The sequence below is a fragment of the Dendropsophus ebraccatus genome, chromosome 5 (assembly GCF_027789765.1).
Source record: "Dendropsophus ebraccatus isolate aDenEbr1 chromosome 5, aDenEbr1.pat, whole genome shotgun sequence".
Lineage (NCBI taxonomy): Eukaryota > Metazoa > Chordata > Amphibia > Anura > Hylidae > Dendropsophus > Dendropsophus ebraccatus.
This window is the reverse complement of record NC_091458.1, coordinates 135835240-135855964: the sequence shown is the minus strand read 5'-3', so window position 1 is coordinate 135855964 and position 20725 is coordinate 135835240. Positions and strand designations below refer to the sequence as shown.

At 46.2% G+C, this 20725-nt stretch overlaps 2 protein-coding genes across 9 annotated transcripts; one reads left to right on the top strand and one right to left on the bottom strand.

Moving 5' to 3' along the window:
• The first annotated feature begins 929 nt into the window (after window positions 1-929).
• On the top strand, window positions 930-9681 carry ZBTB8OS (zinc finger and BTB domain containing 8 opposite strand). 2 transcript variants are annotated; one of them, XM_069971362.1, is made up of 7 exons: window positions 930-1063; window positions 1150-1174; window positions 2905-3026; window positions 4651-4733; window positions 7987-8039; window positions 8584-8620; window positions 9371-9681. In XM_069971362.1, exons 1-7 carry the CDS (start codon window positions 982-984, stop codon window positions 9455-9457), a joined length of 489 nt encoding a protein of 162 aa, XP_069827463.1. In that variant the 5' UTR covers window positions 930-981; the 3' UTR covers window positions 9458-9681. The 2 variants fall into 2 exon arrangements, with proteins under 2 accessions (XP_069827463.1, XP_069827464.1); XM_069971363.1 differs by having other exon boundaries at window positions 1029-1063; window positions 2885-3026.
• On the bottom strand, window positions 9472-19343 carry ZBTB8A (zinc finger and BTB domain containing 8A). Of its 7 annotated transcripts, none has more exons than XM_069971358.1 (4): window positions 18783-18865; window positions 15491-16428; window positions 14179-14348; window positions 9472-10456 (listed from the first exon to the last, which is right to left on the bottom strand). In XM_069971358.1, the coding sequence occupies exons 2-4, from the start codon at window positions 16413-16415 to the stop codon at window positions 10139-10141; spliced, it is 1413 nt and encodes a 470-aa protein (XP_069827459.1). In that variant the 5' UTR covers window positions 16416-16428; window positions 18783-18865; the 3' UTR covers window positions 9472-10138. The 7 variants fall into 7 exon arrangements, with proteins under 7 accessions (XP_069827459.1, XP_069827461.1, XP_069827460.1 ...); XM_069971360.1 differs by having other exon boundaries at window positions 18830-18850; XM_069971359.1 differs by lacking the exon at window positions 18783-18865 and adding an exon at window positions 18387-18469.
• Between the last annotated feature and the right edge of the window lie 1382 nt (window positions 19344-20725).

Below are 20725 nucleotides of genomic sequence, written 5' to 3'. Positions count from 1 at the left end.
TGTCAGCAGTTTGTACCAGTCAGGGTCCAGGGTGTGAGACCCTCCGCCGATCGTTAGAATAAAGGGGCAGATGCACATAGCAGCACGCCCTCAGCCTCTTCATGTCGTCTCACTGCTAAAGTAGTGGTTGACGGATTTATAATGGAGCCCTATGGAACTTCCGGTACAGAGATTATGAAAGTTCCATAGGACTCAATTATTTGTGAATTATGTTTTTGTAGCGCTGGATAACCCCTTTAAGCTCCATTTACTTCAATGGAACTGAGTTCCAAACCCCAGCCAATCTGGAGACAAGAGAGGGGTAAAAGTGGCCATGTTTTAGTAGCGCTGGATAATCCCTTTAAATGCTGATGTCAGTTTCCTTCATTTTTTTTTTTTTTCTTGATTTTAGAAAAAAATAACAATTTATTAAAATTAAAAATGACTTTGAATAAAACCTAATGTATCACAGAAAAAATGGCGCTAAATAATAAACTGGCCCATAAAAAATGGGTAGTGTCTAAATCCCATACCGCAAAGGGACCTTGGTGGTTCAATGTGCGACAATGTAGTAAAGCAGAAAGTGTTCTCCAACCTGTGGCTCTCCATGATGGGAGCTGTAGTTGTGCTGGAGAGACAGAAAATGAAGAAAACTGGTGTAAGGCCGGGATGGGAAACCTTTGGCCCTCCAGCTGTTGCAAAACTACAATTCCCATCATGCCCGGACAGCCAAAGCGAAGCTTTGGCTGTCCGGGCATGATGGGAATTGTAGTTTTGCAACAGCTGGAGGGCCAAAGGTTTCCCATCCCTATACTAAGGAAGCAAAAGATACAAAATCTGGATGGGGTATATGTAGGGACTATAGGGATTAGTGACAGGATTTCCCGTATAAAACTGAACAGAGATAACAACCTACAAAGAGATCGGGACTGACCCGGAAGTGAAGGACCCGGACCGGAAATGACGTCACTACCCGGAAGCCCGCTCCCTGCGCTGTGAGCTATGGATGATCGCTACTACACTCCTACAGAGGAGCAGGTGGCCGTGAAAGCCAAGTACCCGGCGGTGGTGAAGAAACATGAATGTAGGTGGCGGCTATGGCCCTGAGCTGCACGTGTGTATGGTGCCATGCGGTTCTCTACTCACTCTATTCACCCTTGTGTCTTTCAGATCTGGATCACACCGCGGACGTACAGTATGTTTCCCTATGTTACGCCTAGTAGACATGCAGGTGTATGGTGACGGTATTCTATCCCTACTCTTATGTCTGGCAGCAGAGCCTCCTGTGTGTGAGCTGTTCTCTCTATATACTTATAGTCATTGATGATGGGTAATAGGCTCCAGTACTGCTGATCACTGATCTTACTGCTGATCACTAGACAGGAGTCGTACTGAATGTTTATAGCCACTTGTCATTATCTAGGTGCTTAGTATAAGGGTCCTTTTTTGGTAAACCAATGCAGATCTGCTAGATCGGTGTTCGTTCACTGGACCTATTAGACAGCGTGATAATCAGGCAGCAAGGGCTGCATGGACATCGTTAGTGATGTCCATGCAGCCCTTGCCCAAACACCTGAAACCCGTTCTTCTCTCCTGTGTTCTGCAGCTTCCCAGCTCTGGCGGCAGCCGCCAGGATCGGGAAGCTGCGGAACACAGGAGAAGAGACCGGGAGTCGGGAGAGAAAAGGTATCAGGTGTTTGGGCAATCGTCGGCCGCAAATTGCTAGACGATTTTAGGTCGAAACCTAAACCAACGATCAGCCGATGATCGTTTCATTGACTGATCGTACATGGAGTGATTAACGCTCCCGTGTAATAGGGCCCTACACACACAGATTTCTCGTCCGTGGGGCCGCACATCATTTGCTGTGCCTTTACACGGCAAAAGAAATCCAGCAGATGGACTTCATGAACGATCCTTGTATCGGTCATACAGCACAGATATGTATATAGATGTATATATCTGTGCTGTCAGTTTCCAGATCACAAGCAGCAGTGTATACTTACCATCCTGACTGCTTGTGATCCTGTATCTGGCTGTATCTTCAGGCTCCGCCTCCTCCACCTGTCAGTCATGCTGGGGGAGGCGGGGTCTGAAGTTCTAGCAGCGGACAGAGAACCAGATGCAGGATCACAAGAAGCACGGATGGTAAGTATACACTGCTGCTTGGGATCTGGAGACAACCTCAAACATATAGGAGCGAGGTGATTGCCTGTAGGTGGTAGCTGTGTTGTATGTAGACCACCCAGCCAGCTCTGCATTGTATTTCATAAAGGAGAAGGATCAGCAAAGCATCTGGGCATAAATGAGATTGTAGCGATGAACTTTAAAGTGTCACTTATTTTATTATTATTATTATTATTTATTTATTTTTTTGCAGTACAGGTGATTTTTAGAAACTTTAATTGGGGGAGGGGTGGAGGGAGATGAGGCACCAAAACAGGACAACAAAGTTAATTTACAGCTACATCACCGGGCTATCTCCTCTGAAGTCAGCACAGACCTCTGAATCCCGGCTTTTACACAGCTCCCGCTGTGTAATCCTTTGTTCTCTGCTGGCAACTAATCTTGCTCCTTCCTTCTCTCCCCTCCCCTCTCCATAGGTTACACAGGGCCGACTGATGAGTTGAGATTTCCTGATAATAAGCAGTGAATGAGAGAGAGGAGGGAGGGGGGACCTGGTGAAAGTCTTTTGAATGCAGATAATGACATATTTGCCTAATAAACCCAATAACAAAGTTTCTTAAAATCACCTGGACTATTGATTACTGCAAAAGAAAAAAAATAAAACAACAGTGACCCTTTAAGTTTCTACTTGTTATAGAGAATCTAGTAAAGGCAACAATGTATTTCAGGGAACATGTATCTCTAATGCCTTGGTGTACAACACTTGACTAATGGGCAGGTGGTCATGCTTTTCTGCAGGCTTCATGCTTGGGGTGAGACTTTGGAGGAAGCATTTGAACAATGTGCAATGGCCATGTTCGGCTACATGACCGATATAGAGACAGTAGAGCCTTTAGATACAGTCGAGGTGGAAACAGAAGGTAAGAATTGTGTTACACGTTAATCAATAAAGGAGGTTTATCAATCAGTCTTATACAGTTACACAGATCTGCATAGTGTGTTTGCAATTGCAGACCTATTGATTTCCATGGCCCCATATACACATCCATAGTAGTTGCAGATCCTTTAAAGGGCCGTGATACGTAGTTACGTCACGGATCACCCATTTCCGTCAATGGGTCAATGTAAATTGCTCACAGTTATAGATTGACCACCGAAATCTGTCCCCCAACTCTTGACAAATTACAGATATGTAGCCCCAGAATGTTAATTGTTTCGAAAGAACCTTTCAGTCGTTGTGCAAGACTTTTGGGTTTTATTTTAAACATTTAACCTATAAGGGATTTATCTAGCACTACAAGAACATGGGCCACTTTCTTCCAAAGATGGGACCACTCATGTCTCCAGTTTGGGTTCAGGTTTTTGCAACTCGGTTCCATTGAAGTGAATGGAGCTTAATTGCAAACCACACCTGAACTGGAGAAAAGAGTAGTGCTGTCTCTGGAAGAAAGTGGCCATGTTTTTCTAGCACCAAATAACCTCTTTAAGGGTATATTCACACGAACGGGCGCGCAGCGAGATTCTCGCTGCGAGCCCGGCAGATCCTGGCAGTTCCCATACACTACATACTTGCTGCGGTCTAAACGACCGCAGCGAGTATGTAATTCTGCCGCCCTTAACCCCTTCTGCTCCCGGCCGGCTCCCCCGCTGTAAGCATACATTACCTGTCCTCGCTGCACTGGTCCGGCGTCCTGCTCTCACGTCCGGCCAATTAGTGTGTTGCCCAGCCGCAGCCACTGATTGGCCGGACGGGAGAGCAGGACGCCGGACCCGTGCAGCGAAGACAGGTAATGTATGCTTACAGCGGGGGAGCCGGCCGGGAGCAGAAGGGGTTAAGGGCGGTAGAATTACATACTCGCTGCGGTCGTTTAGACCGCGGCAAGTATGTAGTGTATGGGAACTGCCAGGACCTGCCGGGCTCGCAGCGAGAATCTCGTTGCGAGCCCGTTCGTGTGAATATACCCTAAAGGGAAACTATTAGTAAGTGTGTGCAAACTAACCTGCTGAAGCAGAGGGGGCTTTCCTTGGCACCACAGAGCACCCTCTAGGTCCACCCGACGCCTTTTTCAGTGCTACCTTCTATATGTATTCATCAGGGGCACTCAAAGAAGAGTAAGTGCTGGATTGGCAGACCACTAAGTGGGGTGGGCATGCCGGGGAGGTGTCTCCCAGCTGGGGGAGAAAGGCAGGAGCTGCGGCTGTTTAAACTTGACTCAGAAGGAGGTGCTGTGTGAGGCCAAGAACCCCTCCAGTGCTTCTAAGGAGCTGATTAGCATATTTGATCAGGGAAACTGTCATCAAGGTAGAAGAATCTAACCTGCTGATAGCTGCTTATAGTGTTTAGGGCTGAGAGGATGAAAGTTTGTCTCTTACCTTCATCCTCAGCGCTTGTCCCATGTAGTTTTAATGCAGTGCTCCATATGGTAAGGCCACTTGAAGCACTGCCCTGCTCCCAGACGGCCGATCTGCCGGTAGACGGTAGAATGCTAGAGAATGTATTGACTTTTTATAAATTGTGATTTTTAATGTCCCTCTTTTTGTTAGGGAGTGATTTGCTATCCTTACTGTATAACTTCTTAGACGAGTGGCTGTATAAGTTCAGTGCTGATCAGTTCTTCATACCTCGGGTGAGTATTCCATGATAAAGTAAATCGGGCCTCATGTACGCGACTGTGAGGTTTATCAGCATTTTCTGATCTGGAAATACTGATAAATTTCCAGACCCGTTGTGGTCTATTGGCCATGTACAACCTTCAGTGTTTTTACTGAAATGTGTCCATTCCGGGGAAAAATAGAATGTCCTATTTTTATCTGGAATTGCAGCACCAATAAGCCCATTGTGAGCAACTGGAATTCCAGACAGGTATGGGGGTGGGCATCTGTAATTGTTCGAGCTTCCAAAAGTGTGGGGCTTTCATTAGGTGGCGCTTTTTTTAAAGTGAATGTACCAGCAGCTACTTCGCTTTAAGATCATTATATAAATAGACTGATGCCGGCACAGGGATTGCGGTGCGGCGGTCCTTTTTTTTAAATTGTGGCCCAATTACCGCGCACAGCGCTGGTCTATTCCTGGTCACCAGCCCGGCCTGAAGCACTGGAGGTGGGCCTTCCCGCCCCAAGCGTGACGTTCTGCCCTCCCCTCTGTGACATGGCTTCATTATAATCAATGGAGCCATGTCACAGAGGGGAGGGGGTTTCGCCCCCATTGCTTTAGGCTGAGATGGTGACTGCGAACAGCCCAGCGCCATATGCAGGAACCGAGCTGCGTTTTTTAAAAACAAGGATCGCGGCTTCAACATCCCCACATCGGCGCCAGTTTATTCATGTAAAGATCTTAAAGCGACTCTGTACCCACAATCTGACCCCCCCCAAACCACTTGTACCATCGGATAGCTGCTTTTAATCCAATATCTGTCCTGCGGTCCGTTCGGCAGGTGATGCAGTTATTGTCTGAAAAAACAACTTTTAAACTTACAGCCCCGTCCCCTACAGGCGTATCTGCCCTAACTTTGCACCACCCCTCCGTCCCTCCTCCCCGCCCTCTTCATCATTAGGAATGCCACTGGAACATTTTGCTGAACATTGCACAGGTGCCTTAACGATCCAGCCTATGTGTCGTGCTGACACAGCTGACGAATAGTAGGCAATCTGCCTAGAGCATTCCGGCAGCCTAATGCACACACAATCCTGGCCACTCCCGTAGGGCACGGGCCTGCCAGTTTAAAAGTAGTTTTTTTAGGACAATAACTGCATCACCTGCCAAACGGACCCCAGGACAGATCTTGGATTAAAAGCAGCTATCCGAAGGTACAAGAGGTTTGGGGGGGGCAGATTGTGGGTACAGAGTAGGGATGCACGATGCACCGAAATATCGATACTACTATCGATATTTCGGGCAAAAATACGGTTCGGTACCAGGATTTCCTGGTATCGATACTTTATATTATGCTGCCTAATAACACAGCTTAATATAAAGTATAGAGCAGAGAACACGGCTGGCGGCTAGCTGAGCGCCGGCCGTGTTCTCTGTGTGCCGCCCCCTGCAGTCACCTTCTCTGCTCTCCCGGCGGCGGCAAATTCAAATAGCCGGCACACAGCGATCGCTAGTGCCGGCTATTTTACAGTGTACGTGCCGCTGTCACACCTGACAGCGGCATTTAACCCCTTCCCGAGCCGCTCCATAGGCAGCACGAGTCTCCTGCATATGGAGCGGCCCCGCTGAGGAGGAGGAGATGCGGCCACTATATATGTAGCTGAGCTGTGAGGTGGAAGAGGCCGGGGCTGTCTGGATCAGTGTGGACATCAGTGGAGGTGATCGGCTCTGGCTATAGGGGGATGTAACCTACAGATTACCCTGTCACACGGTGCCAGCTGTGCAGCCTTCATTTTATTAAGAACGGCATTGCAGTGCAGACAGCGTCCAGGGGAAATCACATGTCATCACACTGACCGGGATGCAGGGGGCCTGAAGAGAACGCTGCAGCCGCCCGATAGCCCGGACAGGTCGTCAGGACATCAATCACTGCTCTGTATGTAAGGCAGCTGCACAGCGGTCTCCATAGCACAGGCCGTGCTTCCCGGGCAGTGTGGTGACCTCTGCCCGGCCTGTGTGTCTACTCCCTCCTCCACAGCCTCCCCGTGCAGTGTCCAGGACCCTCTCCCTGTGCTGTAAGCCGGTGGAGGCTTATCTCCACTCTTCTTGTGTCCATCAGTCAGTGTGAGTGCCCTGTATCTCCTATCTATCTATCTCATATAAATCAATCAATCTATCTACAGTATCTATCTATTTCCTCTTTCTCTCTGTCTCCTATCTAACTCTCTCTGTCTCTCTCTCTTTTCTCTCTCTGCCCCCTCTATCTATGGCATTGTAGTGTCTGAATATTCTGTGGCGGTCTCCCCCCATGTACATTGTGCCAACCCTGGTGCTGTGCATAGACCTGCTGCAGTGCCACAATATATACAGACACTTACAATATATATAACAATCCTATAAATATCCAGATCATTTGCTGTAATTCTTATGACACAAGTTACTGGCCAGTTGCGGCTGTGTTCACATGCTGCAGTATGGTTACTTGTTGCAGGTTTTTACATATTTAAATACCTTGTGGGCAATAACTGCATTGCAGCCTCCACAAACTCAAAGGGGTCTCCCAAAATATAGGAAACTGAATAACTAGCTGATTGGTGGGAGTTGTAGTGCACAAAGAGTTATGTTGGGAGCTGCAGTTGTACAGCAGCAGCCTCCTGACACAACTCCCAGCATACCTCCTTGTACACAACAACTCCCAGCATACCTCCTTGTACACAACAACTCCCAGCATACCTCCTTGTACACAACCACTCCCAGCATACCTCCTTGTACACAACAACTCCCAGCATACCTCCTTCTGCACATAGAGGCATGCTGGGAGGTGTTGTGCACATATCTGCAGTCTGGGGGGGGGGCATTATATTTGTATTTTTACAGTTTTTTTTTTTTTAAACTTTAGTATTGAAATGGTATTGAGTATCAAAATAAAACAGCTGGTATCGGTATCGAACTCAAAATTCTGGTATCGTGACATCACTAGTACAGAGTCACTTTAAAGCTGGTACATTCACTTTAATTTTCCAGACCAGGAAATACTCCTCCTGAGCACTACGGATCTGGGTTTTCTGACAGTAAAGTCCTTTGGGTATACATTTATATATAAGGCAGATTTGTTTTCTCCTGAATTGGTTTTGCAAAAATTTTTGTACACATCGAAGAAACATCCCTATTTAGATGAATGGAAAAATTTTTCGCATGGAGAAATTTCTGCAACAAATAAAAATAAATCTACTCTGATTATTTATTGTGTACTCTGTACTAGAGAGTAACCATTTCTATTTATTTAGGAGGTAAAAGTGCTACACATAGACAGAATGAGTTTCAAGATCCGTTCTATTGGGTAAGTTATCTCTTTGCTTAAATCTTGCGAAAATCTTTTTCTTTTAAATCAACTGATATCAGAAAGTTATATAGATTTGTAATTTACTTCTATAAAAAAAAAATCAAGTCCTCCCATACTTATCAGCTGCTGTATGTAATGCAGGAAATGTTAGTTTATTTTCAGTCTGATACAGTGCTCTCTGCTGACATCTCTGGTTGATACAAGAACTGTCCTGAGCAGGAGAGGTTTTCTATGTGGATTCCCATAAAGTAATGTCTACTATATAATCAGGTGGATGAAAGGTTAACCTCTTAACAACATTGATACACCTTCTTTTTTTGGGGGGGAGAACTCAGTGGCCATTGCATATGGAGCGGAGTCCACATTATATGAAGCACAATTGATTGCAGCAAGTAGAGAGCGATCATCATAGCATTGATCAGTAATGCAGTTTAATACCCTGCTCAGTTCATCTCTAGTATCAACTGGTCAAGGTGAAATACAGGAAATGTGGGCGTTTCACATTTTAGCCTTTTGAGTTCAAATTTTTATTTTTTTACAGGTGGGGAGAAGAATTTAGCTTAGCCAAACACCCCCAGGTAAATTTTACTTTACTTTGTTAGACAAATTGTTTACAATCTGAAGCACCCAGCATGTTAACATTGATGCTTGGGGGGGGGTCACACTGCATTTTGCTGTCCGTTTATTGGAAAAAACGGATTTGTGTGTGTATACGTTTTTCTATTGATTTCCATTAAAGGTTAAAAACACATCAGTTTTTTTAGCGTACACAAAATTGTGGTGAACCATGCCTTTGTGTATGCTAAAAAAAAAATGGGTTTTCATTCTTTATTATTATAATGGAATTCAATAGAAAAGTGGATGCACACAAAGGCATCTGTTCCCCAGCAGATGAAGTGTCAACTCACCCTAAACATTATAACATGCTGGGGGTCAGGGGGTCAGACTGTTGGGGGCATCATGACTTTATTCATTCTCTATGGAGCGGCCAAACAGACTGGATGGATTTTGGGGTCCTCATTCTCAAATTCATGGGGGTCCCTCCTACACCCGACACAGACTTTGTGTTGCTGTATGTACAATTTGTTGCATCTTGTACCCAATTTCCCTCTCCCTTTAGTCTAGTGTAGTCTCCTCCTTGCTTGTGCTACTGTTTTACTTCTGCTGGTACAGAACGTAGCAATACCACTGCATTAGTAACCTCTTCTCCCTTCCCATATGCCATCTATAGTAATGTACTATGTAAGTCATACTTAGTGCATGAATATGAAGTAGCTTAGTATCAAGATGAAGCTGTCTTTTTTTTTTTTTTTTTTTTTTTTTTCTAGGGCACAGAAGTGAAAGCTATTACGTATTCTGCCATGCAGATCTATGAAGAGGAAAAGCCTGAGGTTTTTGTCATTATTGATATTTGAAGTTTACTAGAATTATCCTCTAAGATATCTAATGAGGATCCAGATGAGACACTACTGGCCAAGGACGGAGATGCCTTACCTTCTGAACTTTTATAACCTGGTTGGGAAAATAGAATGTATGCGCAGGGTGGGAAATTGATCTGTACTGTATAGTGGACTATACTTAGGCACTTGCTGTTTGCACTGAAACTTAACCTATAATAAACCTATTTTAATTACAGTTATATTGAATCCCATAGGCAGCTGTTTGTGGCAATACACATCAGTGCGGAACATCAGTCAAACAACACGAGGTGTTCGTAAAAATTATAATCCTTCATTACAATTACACTTTCAGAAATATTTAACATGCAGAGGAGTATTTCACATAGTGCCAGGTGTGGTGTCTGGGGGGGGGGGGGGGGGGGCTATGACCACATATTTACAAGAAAGGGAATAGTTATTTCCACCAAACTGTATCATCCAGGAGGAAAACTGGAATCCGTCCATTGTAATGGTGTAATTCTCCCAAGATATGATACTGCTGTTACTAAAGAAAAAAAAGTGTGCACAATTACTCTAAATGGTAAAAACCATGGACATAGATATCACAACACTAAATAGGTGTTAACGCCGTAACTCGCAATTCATGAGGGTGAGGAGGAGTAAACTAATGTCAGTTCTTTGGAGTTTATTTTGGAGTCACTTTATTCGTGATTTTGAGTCTTCCTCCTCGCTGTCCTCTACTTCTTGGATTACAAGGTCGGATTCTGGCCGATCTCTACTATTCTCCTCTTTAGTATCGTCCTTAAAGTTCCAACGCTGCTCCCGCTCGTTCTCAGGTGGTAGCACTAGGGGCTGGTCGTCCCCAAAATCAAAGTTGACATTATCCAAACCAGCTTCTGATAGACACGGATGGCATAGGCGGTATCGTCTTGTCCCATCCTGAATAACTCGACCTGTGACCTCTGTAACCGGTAATTTGCATCGTCTGCAGATGAGTTTTCCTGCTTCATGGATCTAGATTGAGAATATTGGAAAATACTTATTTGCAGACTGCTGCATACATCTAATTCATACATAGCAGAACTTGCCAGGTCCCAGCCAATGCTAAGGCCTTCATTCACACCCAGTTTTGAATGGTCTCAAGGAGCTGTATATTTTGCTCAAAAAACAGGATTAAATCCTTGCACAAAATGTACAGCTACCACATGAACTATACAAACAGGTGTGAATAAAGCTTATCGTATGCTCTCAATGTAACAGTTGTACCGGCATCTCTCTAAAGAAAGGAGGGTACTGTACACTTCAGCAAAACATTAAAGGAGAAGTCCAGTGAAAATTTTTATTAAAGTATTGTATTACCACCCAAAAGTTATACAAATCACCAATATACACTTATTACGGGAAATGCTTATAAAGTGCTTTTTTCCCTGCACTTACTACTGCATCAAGGCTTCACTTCCTGGATAACATGGTGATGTCATGACCCGACTCCCAGAGCTGTGCGGGCTGTGGCTGCTGGAGAGGATGATGGCAGAGGGACACTGGGCACTGGAGGGACACTGAGCATCTCTCTGCCATCATCCTCTCCAGCAGCCACAGCCCGCACAGCTCTGGGAGTCGGGTCATGACATCACCATGTTATCCAGGAAGTGAAGCCTTGATGCAGTAGTAAGTGCAGGGAAAAAAGCACTTTATAAGCATTTCCCGTAATAAGTGTATATTGGTGATTTGTATAAATTTTGGGGGGCAATACAATACTTTAATAAAAAAAAATTGCCGAACTTCTCCTTTAAGTATACTTATACAAATGTGCTTTATGATTCTTAACCTTTTTTAATAAACATTTCTCCCCCTACAATACGAATGAGAATTTCCCTTTACAAATTATATGCACCCTGCATTATATTGTTTGCAGATGTCTGAATTACTTTTTATTTTGAAGACTCACTTGCTTAGGGAGCTGTACGTTCAGAGCTTAAAAGAGAATTCTGGTTAAGATAAAGTTAAGTGTTCAATCCCCACACAAAATCTAGGCTTGTGTGTAATTGGTTTCTATGACATGAATTTGGGCCGTTTGCAGCACATCCTGCCTCACACCCTGAAGCTGCTGAAACTCCTCACTGTAGATAAACAGACTTAGGGGGAGATTTATCAAACATGGTGTAAAGTAAAACTGGCTGAGTTGCCCCTAGCAACCAATCAGATTCCACCTTTCATTTTCCAAAGAGTCTGTGAGGAATGAAAGGTTGAATCTGGTTGCTAGGGGCAACTGAGCCAGTTTCACTTTACAGCACGTTTGATAAATCTCCCCCATCGTGTTTACTGTGCCAAGCAGAAGGAGACAGAGGTGAGCACATACTAGAAGACAGGGGCAGGTACCCCGCCGTTGGCTCTGAGGTAGGGCTGGGCGATAATGGCCTAAATCAATATCGCGGTTTATCGTACATGTAGCCGCGGTAACGATAAATCGAACGATAATTATGACACGCCCCTTTTAAAGCCACGCCCCTTTCGAAAACCCCATTTTCCGATGGTAATACAAACGTGAATTTATTCCATATAACAATATGCAGCAAACTTCACAAGTAATACACAATGTTTTGGCGTCTCCTACGCCATTTTCAAGTGCCACTGTATATATATACTATATATACAGTATATATTCCGATGATAGATAGATAGGAGATAGATAGAAGATGGATAGATGATAGATAGATAGATAGATAGATAGGAGATAGATAGATAGATAGGACACACATAGATAGATAGATAGGAGATAGATAAGAGTCCTATCTCCTACTACCTACCTACCTATCTATCTATCCATCTCCCTATTTCCTATCTATCTCCTATCTACTCCCAGTCACTCAGTGGCTGCAGGGGGTCAGGTATAGGTGGACACCTCCTTGCTCCCCCGGGCACCGCTCTCTCTCTCCCGCATAGGAATCCTCGGCCCCTGTCACTTAGTGATGTAGCACATATATCCGGGCAGAGCCTCACACACACGGCTTCTTCCAGCACTGACAAAAGATAACAGGGCTCCGAAGATTCCTGTGCGGGACAGAGTGCGGTGGCCAGTAAAGCATGGAGGTGCTGACCCATACCTGACCCCAACTGTATGTGCGGGAGAGGGGGGGGGGCAGGGCTCACCGTGCAGCTTCCAGAGAAGCTAGGAGAAGTGAGCTGCCCGGCAGCAGCAGTGCTGAGCACACACTGGAGGAGACGCTGCCGCCTGTGCGCAGCCTGTCACATCTCTCCAGTCCCCCGCAGCAGGATCTTCCATCCCCTGCCCTGCACCAGTATTTGTGGCTTGTGGCTCGGGAGGTAAATCGGAAGATCACCTTTCTAGCCCCCACCTCCACCCGACCACGGTGGTATGCGGGCGAGGCCGGCGCTGTACTGCTGCTGCACTGTCAGCGTGCACCCAGGCCCCTGCGTAGTGATAGCAGCCTTGGGGTCCATGGGTGCAGTAGCGTTTGATGTCGGTGGTATGCGGGTGAGGGGGCGGGGCCATGCGGGGGCCGGCCGGCGCTGTACTGTACACTGTCGATCTGGATGTAACAGCCTGTTACCACCACACAGGGGGCCTGGGTGCACGCTGACAGTGCAGCAGCAGCAGCTTCCATCCAGAACAATAGTGTACAATACAGCGCCGGCCGGCTCCGCCCCCTCACCCGCATACCATCGGCAGTCCCGCACCAAACTCTATCACTTATCACTACACAGGGGCCGGGCCTGGGTGACAAGCCGCTGCCATCTTACCGCCTGTGGCGCACATCCAACTGCCAGCCCGCGCGAACACAAGAAAGCCCACCCGCACGCAGCCAATAAAAAGGAGGGCTGCAGAGGCGGTACGTGGGCGACGCAATACGGGTGTAGGGGGGGATTGGCTGGCCAAGCACATTATTAATTAGAGACTGCTTCCAGGTCCCCCCTCCCCCAGCAGCAGAATAGATTATTCTTAATGCCTCCTGCATGGTCCGGACAGCAATTAGGCGGCGCCAGGAAGACGGGGAATACAGAAAATACCGCAGATACCGTCCTGGCCAAGTTGAGGTCGGTTAACCGACGCCAGTGACGGTATCGGTATTTTCACGATATACCGCCCAGCCCTACTCTGAGGTGCAGTGCATGCTGGGAGATGTTTTCAATCCAGGTGCCAAGATGTAAAACTGGAATCATTTGTGGAAGTTTGAATCTTGGGCTTGGAGCAGCATAGACAAGTGTGAAAGGTGTCAAATAATTGGTGGGGGAATCGGCGAGTTACCTATGTTTTTTGTTTATTTTATCTTTCCCTTTGTGAAGATGTCGGTGACTAGAAATTAGTGAATTTTCATTAAGGCCGGGTTTACACTACTTAAAAAACATGGCCATATTTCATAACAACAGCCGTTACTTGCGCAACTACGGTCGTTATGAAATACGGCCGTGTTTTTAACGTAGTGTGAATATAACCTAATAATGAAGCGAAGAGCTTTGTTAGCTCGGCAGTCGAATTATCAGCTGCCTTTGAAGTCTGTCACTCCTCTCCAGGTCCCTGTAAAAGCTTTTTCTAGTCTTGGGAAAACTTCCCTCAGTTTCCCAGTACTGGATCCCAGTACAAGATTAGAAGTTGCCAAAGAGATAGATAACCTGCTGTGTGTTATATCAGACCAGTTCTATAGTACATGCATCTAGAAAGCCCCGCAGTGGGTTAGTGAGAAACAGAATGAAGGAAGGCAATTCTCATTACATACAGTTTGAAAATGGTTGCGGAGATGCTCCAAACGCGTGAACCTCTTCCCGCAGGCCTCACAGGGATATGGCCGCTCTCCTGTGTGACAGCGTAAATGACGCTTAAGATCTGCTTTGCGCTTGACGGTGTGGGTACAAAATGGACATTTAAACCTCACAGGACTCAGGTCATCTAAAACAGAAATGTGATCGGTTTTGAAGACAAGAAACATAACCTCCATCTTTTTTCCTAGTATGTGCATTAATACAGGTCTAGTAAAATTCAGCAATTGCTGGGACATGTAGTTATCTTTTTTAAGGCCATTTACATAATTGCTATTGGCAATAAATCACACTATGTAAACTGGTGATGTGATTGAGCCTTGTTGTTTGCCTCCTCCCGGCTTATGTAAAAGGGCCAAAAGCTGCAAAACGTTTAATTAAACGATATACTACATGTGATCTCAGCCTCACGTTACAGAAGTTTATTTGTCAGCATTCTTTAACTAAAACCAGAGGGGGGACTGACTATAGTGGAACATCTGTACCTTTCCCTCTGTCTTGGACCCATTCCTGGCTTTGGCTAAAATACTCACAAAATTATTATGGTGCATTAATATGTATAATTAATTTTGAACCATTATTTTGGTGTATTTGCATACGGCACGACTGCACCTTTTTCCATCGTTGGGCATTTGAATACAGGAGTCTGAAGTTGGATGCAGCCCTAGGAAGTCTGAAAAAAATGGATACAGCCTTTAGCTGTATCCATGTTTTCCAGGCAGACTTAGGGCTGCATCCAAATACATCAGACACCGGACTTGTGCATGCTCGAGTTGCACCCATCTCTATCATTAATGAAGCCTGAAAGAAAAACCCTCAGGTACATACTCTTTAATATGACCCACGGGTACAGCAGCTCCGTCACAGGGATGCCAGTGCGGCAGTCCGTTTTTTGAACTGTGGTCCACTTCTATCCACGGGTACCGGGCCGTGGCTGAAGCACTGGAGGCGGGCCGGCTGGCCCCCAGTGGGAGGAAACCCCCACCCCTCTATGACATGGCATCATTGATTCTAAAGGAGCCCCATCGTAGAGGGGAGGGAATTCCCTCCCACTGGGGGTGGGCCGGCCTGCCTCCAGTGCTTCAGCCCCGGCCCAGTACCCGTGGATAGAACGATGCCATACACAGGAATCGGGCCACAGTTCAAGAAACGGACCGCGGCATCGGCTTCCCCGTGACAGCGCCGTTTTATCCGTGGGTCATAATAAAGATATACTTTATATACACAGATGTATTTCCACAATCAGTGATTTTCTATGAACATAAGTCTCACCTTCGCTCCAACCAGACATAACACCTAGGATGGTGGGCATTGCTTTGTACAACTCGTCTGCCTTGGAGATACGTGGTGCCATGTCCTGATCTCCAGAATCTACATGTTGTGGAGACTCTGGCCAGCTTTGAGCAGTATCACCTTCTTCTTCCTCTTCTTCTGCTTTTGGGCACACCAATTCTTCATGTGATTGTGGGTCTTCATCCTGCATTGTATTCTCTTCATCATGGACTATACATTCTGCAGAGCCACCCACTAGGTCACCTAACGGTACTGATGACATGCATGTGGCATTCAAGGGTTCGGGCATCAACCTTCTACGGTGCTTGCGGATGTGCTCAGGTTTGCGGGAATGTTTTGAGAAAGGTCGCTGTAACCGTGGGGTAATAGGAGGGGGGTAGTTGTATCCGGCGATGAAACCGCTATGCTCTGCTGTTTCATGTGCGTGCGTTGGGCTGTTGTCAGTCCGCCACCCAGCTGCATATAGTCCAGTGCCATTGCTGCCATTGTCTTTGTCAAACAGGCTAAAGAAGCCATCCCTATCCTTTTCATTGATGTCCAGGGAGGATTTGATAAACATTTTGCAGACGCTGATGACGTCAGTCATTTGCAAGTAACTAGCGGCAGACATTACCTCAATGACATTCTGCCCGGACAGGGGTAATTTGCCAGAATATACAAAATCTAAGATGGCAGTGAAAGTGTCAGCGGAGAAAACGTCAAAGGTGGCAGTGGTGGGCTTGGTCACATCCTTGCAACTCTGGGACAGCAGCATTTTGAAGTACCCGCTGCTGGCGAACAGGACATTTCTATGAGCCTTGAACGTCTGGCCTTCTACCAGGATTTGACAGTCGCAAAACAGGTCTTTTTTTCTCTGTTCATCCAACTGCTGCAGGAGGCGGATATGATGAGAGGAGAAATCCATCCTTCCCAGTACACTGTGTAGCAGAGTAAAAGGCTGGTGAGCTAAAAATATCTCATGGAGAAAATAAAGACTTATAAATGTATAAGATCAGCTCAGAGATAGATGGCGGCCATACGCCTGGGTTTATGCTACTGGCAGGGTATGATGGTAAATCACTAGGCCCCCCAGCTGTCATCATAGTTCAGCTGCACCCAAGACTGCATAGCGGGGGATCCAAACAGGTGATGGAGACCCTCCCCCTCTGTGTAACCACCTAGATGCCACACTCATTATTTTCTACACTATCTAGGGGGTTAAATGGCAGGATTGGAGTTATCTCAGATCCCAGCTGCTGCTGGTAGGTATCAGCTGTAAATTCATAACTGACACATGCTGAATATGGAGCCCAATCTATATCTCCCCAGCACACATGAGTCACCCACTTACATGTTAAAGAGGCACCAGTTCACTGTCAGCCTCCGGTCTCCTGAATCTCCTGGTTTCCTGACAGGAACTACCCGCAGAGCCAGTCAGTGACTGTAGAGGTGTAGCGCAGAGATCTCTGCAATGGCCAGGGTATTACAGGATCAGGACATCCAGGAGACCAGCGAGTGACCATAAGCGACGGCACTGCAGGGGCACCAGAATAAGTGTCACTTCATTATTATATTCCCATCACCCCCTGCCCTCTCTGTTTTTCTCTGTTAGGTCAGAGGTCTCTATTAAAGAGTTACGCTCATAAGGCCACCCACTTTCCATACACCTTAGTGGTTTGGTCCTCCCATCTGCCGTTTCTCTCACTTTTCGTGGCATGAATACCTCGGCATGCGCTGATATTCTTAATGTCTAAATAAACCCCATTAGGTGCCAACAGCACATCTGGGACAGCATTGTAGCGTCTTTCAAACCTTTTTGATGTTATATCATCGTCTATTGAAAGTCTAATTTTTTGTGTCACCACTTGGGGTACAAATATTATCTTGTATAACTTAGTTTTTTGGATAGAGGGGATAGAAAATATAAGGCAATTATACCATAGCTTTTTTGGGGGGCATTTGCCATTTGATATAGATAACATGATAATTGTATTTTAATTGATAGGCCATCATTACCCGACTGGTGAGGTACCAACACCCAGTATCCCCCCCCCCCCGTCAGCTGTTTGCCCACTGTGTATGGGTGCGTGCACACGGAGGAAAATAGGCGGAAATCCTGAGTGGAATGCCTGCCAAGGACTCTGCTCAGAATTCCACCTGCCTCAGTGTCTCCATGTCAATTCTTTCAGTGGAGAATGAAGGCGCCCTATACTTAACATTGAGACACTGAGGAAGGTGGAATTCCAAGTGGAGTCCACAGCAAGGATTCCACTCAGGATTTTTGCCTATTTTGCACCCATTCACAGTGAACAGAGCAGAAACTGTCAGCTAGAAAGCATCCCAAGCTGCTTACGTGGCTACACAATAGTATACAGTGACACTATCCATAACTTTATCGCTGTGGCTGAAATCACCTAAAAAAAAAATAAAAAATAATAATTGGTCCTCCTCCGTGTCATAAAGGTTCTGCAGTTCTCTGGCCACGCCTCTATGACACTTCAGAGATGGAATAAAAAGCATTTTATTAGGGGATTGCAGCCTCACGTAACTACAATAAAGATACGGGTCATCTCACTGCATACGTAGCCAAGTGACCCATTTGGGACGTTTTTTTTCCTAGCTGACGGTTTCCCTTTAAAGTGAATGAGAAAGCTAAATGGCAGATAAATCGCTTACATGCCACGGCCACTACTGACCACAGCATTTCAGAGGCCGGGATGGAAGAATGGGACAATAGCCCATTAGAGTGGGCGCTCGGTGTTATTCCGGGTTTATTCCCCTTAGCAATTGCTATAATAAGGCTACGGATGGTGAATAAGGGGTTAAACATGGCTTCTCAAAGCCAAACCCCCTTTTCCAGGTCTGCCTCCCAGAACAGCTGCTGGAAATGCATTACTATTATTATTAGTATAGGAGGCCATTGATACACTGCAGGGACACGCTCTACTCTCCAGGATCCAGCGATCACTCCCCTCCCATGACCACTACTGACACTTCACAATAGCTGTCACTCAGCAAAATGAGCTCTTCTCCAAACCGCTCACTGATTGGTGCGCTGACCTGTCACTCACAGCAGCGCTCGGCGTATAAGTGCACCTCCTATTGGCTACAATCCTCGCCGGTAAAGGCGGGTTCATGAGCGTGCCTAGCGATTGGCTCCGCTCTCTGTCACTCAAGGGGAGGCGGGGTGTTTAGCACCGTAGAAACGTAATTGGTGGCCAGCGCTGTCTGTCTTATGCCACACCCTTACCGGGAGATTCGGTACCGGTCTATAACGGCGAATATTACCCACCTTCCTAGGCGAGCCGTATCTAATTTTTCCTTCGTCGCCTTTTTTACCTCAGCCAGTCGATTTTAAGATGGCAGTAACCCGAAAAAGCGAAGTCACCCGTGCTCGTCTCCGGTCTATGCCCACCAAGTCGGTGCCAGTGACGGCGATAGTCGTGCCGTGTATTCCGCTGATATGCACACCCCCCCGCCCGGACCCGGGTCACCTCAGCCGGTGCACTATTACGTCTGTCTGCAGCCTTCCGCCAGCGCGCACATATACATACCGAGGACACCGCCCCCTTTCGGGTGTCTCTCCGCTTCTGCTTATCTTCTCACCCGCTTTTGGTTTCTCCCGGTGTTGTTTCCGTCGCCCGAATGTTCGGACAAAGACCCGTCACGTGACGACGCCCGAGGGCTGAGACTGTCTTAAAGGGGCCGCGCCTAAGGGGGGTGTGCAAGACACCCGGAGGAGTGGCATCCATCTGCAGCAGGGGTGTGTGGTGACCCGAGGGCTGAGGGGATTCATGGACGTGACCGACCGGGCGCTGCTGCCACTCCATCTCCATACAGACACTGCTCTATAGTCACTATAACCACTAGTGTAGTCAGGGCATGCTGGGAGTTGTAGTCTGAGCATCATCCTTAGGCCTTGTACACACTGAAGGTGCGATTTTGATGCCATACATAATTTTTTTGTGTCCAAGGTAACAAATGACATGTAATGTAGCAGAGTTATCCACTAAAGACAGCTACACCATGTTATATACAGAGATAGGGGGGTCAGACTTACAGCCCTACAGCTGCTGCAAAACTACAATTCCCATCATGCCTGGACAGCCAAGGCGAAGCTTTGGCTGTCCAGGCATGATGGGAATTGTAGTTTTGCAACAGCTGGAGGGCCTGAGTTTGACACCTGTGGGGCCTAGAAGCAATATGAGGGCGAATACCGTGGTGTTTATACTGGGTTTTTCGTTTTCACCGATAAACGTTTGCGGACGAGCGCTTTTGGGAGGGGCCTGATATCGTTCACCGTAATACACAGGATGATAGTCATTCGTTATGGTCATAAATACTATTGTTCGTATACTCTGGTAATAACGATGGGAATGGGTGGGTGACAGGACCGGGACAGGTTATCAAGCTGGGGGCTATTTACTCTAGAAAAGAGACGTCTTAGGGGCGATCTGATCCCAATGTACAAATATATGAACGGACAGTACAGACTCTTAGATGTGTAACCGTGACAAGGGGGTATCCTCTGCGTCTAGACGAAAGAAGGTTTCACACATGCCGATTCTTTACTGTAAGAGCAGTGAGACTATGGAGCCCTATATTCTTTACTCTAAGAGCAGTGAGACTGTGGAGTTCTATATTCTTTACTGTAAGAGCACTGAGACTATGGAGCCCTATATTCTTTAAGAGCAGTGAGACTATGGAGCCCTATATTCTTTACTCTAAGAGCAGTGAGACTATGGAGCCCTATATTCTTTACTCTAAGAGCAGTGAGACTATGGAACTCTATATTCTTTACTGTAAGAGCAGTAAGACTGGAGCTCTTTATATTGTTTACTGTAAGAGCAGTTAGACTAAGGAGCGCTTTTTATTCTTTACTGTAAGATCAGTGAGACTATGGAGCTCTCTATATTATAAAGTTATTTACTGTAAGAGCAGTGAGACTATGGAGCCCTATATTCTTTACTGTAAGAGCAGTGAGACTATGGAGCTCTATATTCTTTACTGTAAGAGCAGTAAGACTATGGAGCTCTTCATATTCTTTACTGTAAGAGCAGTGAGACTATGGAGTGCTTTTTATTTACTGTAAGAGCAGTGAGACTATGGAGCTCTATATTCTCTACTGTAAGAGCAGTGAGACTATGGAACTCTATATTCTTTACTGTAAGAGCAGTAAAACTATGGATTTCCCTATATTTTTTACTGTACGAGCGGTAAGACTTTGGAAGTCTC

Coding starts and splice junctions, on each gene's coding strand:
- ZBTB8A (XM_069971355.1), bottom strand. CDS start 18,320: ATGTTTAACCCCTTATTCACCATCCGTAGCCTTATTATAGCAATTGCT. Junction 16,429..18,186: donor CCGGCCTCTGAAATGCTGTG/GTCAGTAGTGGC, acceptor TCTGCTACACAG/TGTACTGGGAAGGATGGATT. Junction 10,457..14,178: donor TCCGCAACCATTTTCAAACT/GTATGTAATGAG, acceptor TTCTCAATCTAG/ATCCATGAAGCAGGAAAACT.
- ZBTB8OS (XM_069971362.1), top strand. CDS start 982: ATGGATGATCGCTACTACACTCCTACAGAGGAGCAGGTGGCCGTGAAA. Junction 1,064..1,149: donor GGTGGTGAAGAAACATGAAT/GTAGGTGGCGGC, acceptor TGTGTCTTTCAG/ATCTGGATCACACCGCGGAC. Junction 3,027..4,650: donor AGTCGAGGTGGAAACAGAAG/GTAAGAATTGTG, acceptor TCTTTTTGTTAG/GGAGTGATTTGCTATCCTTA.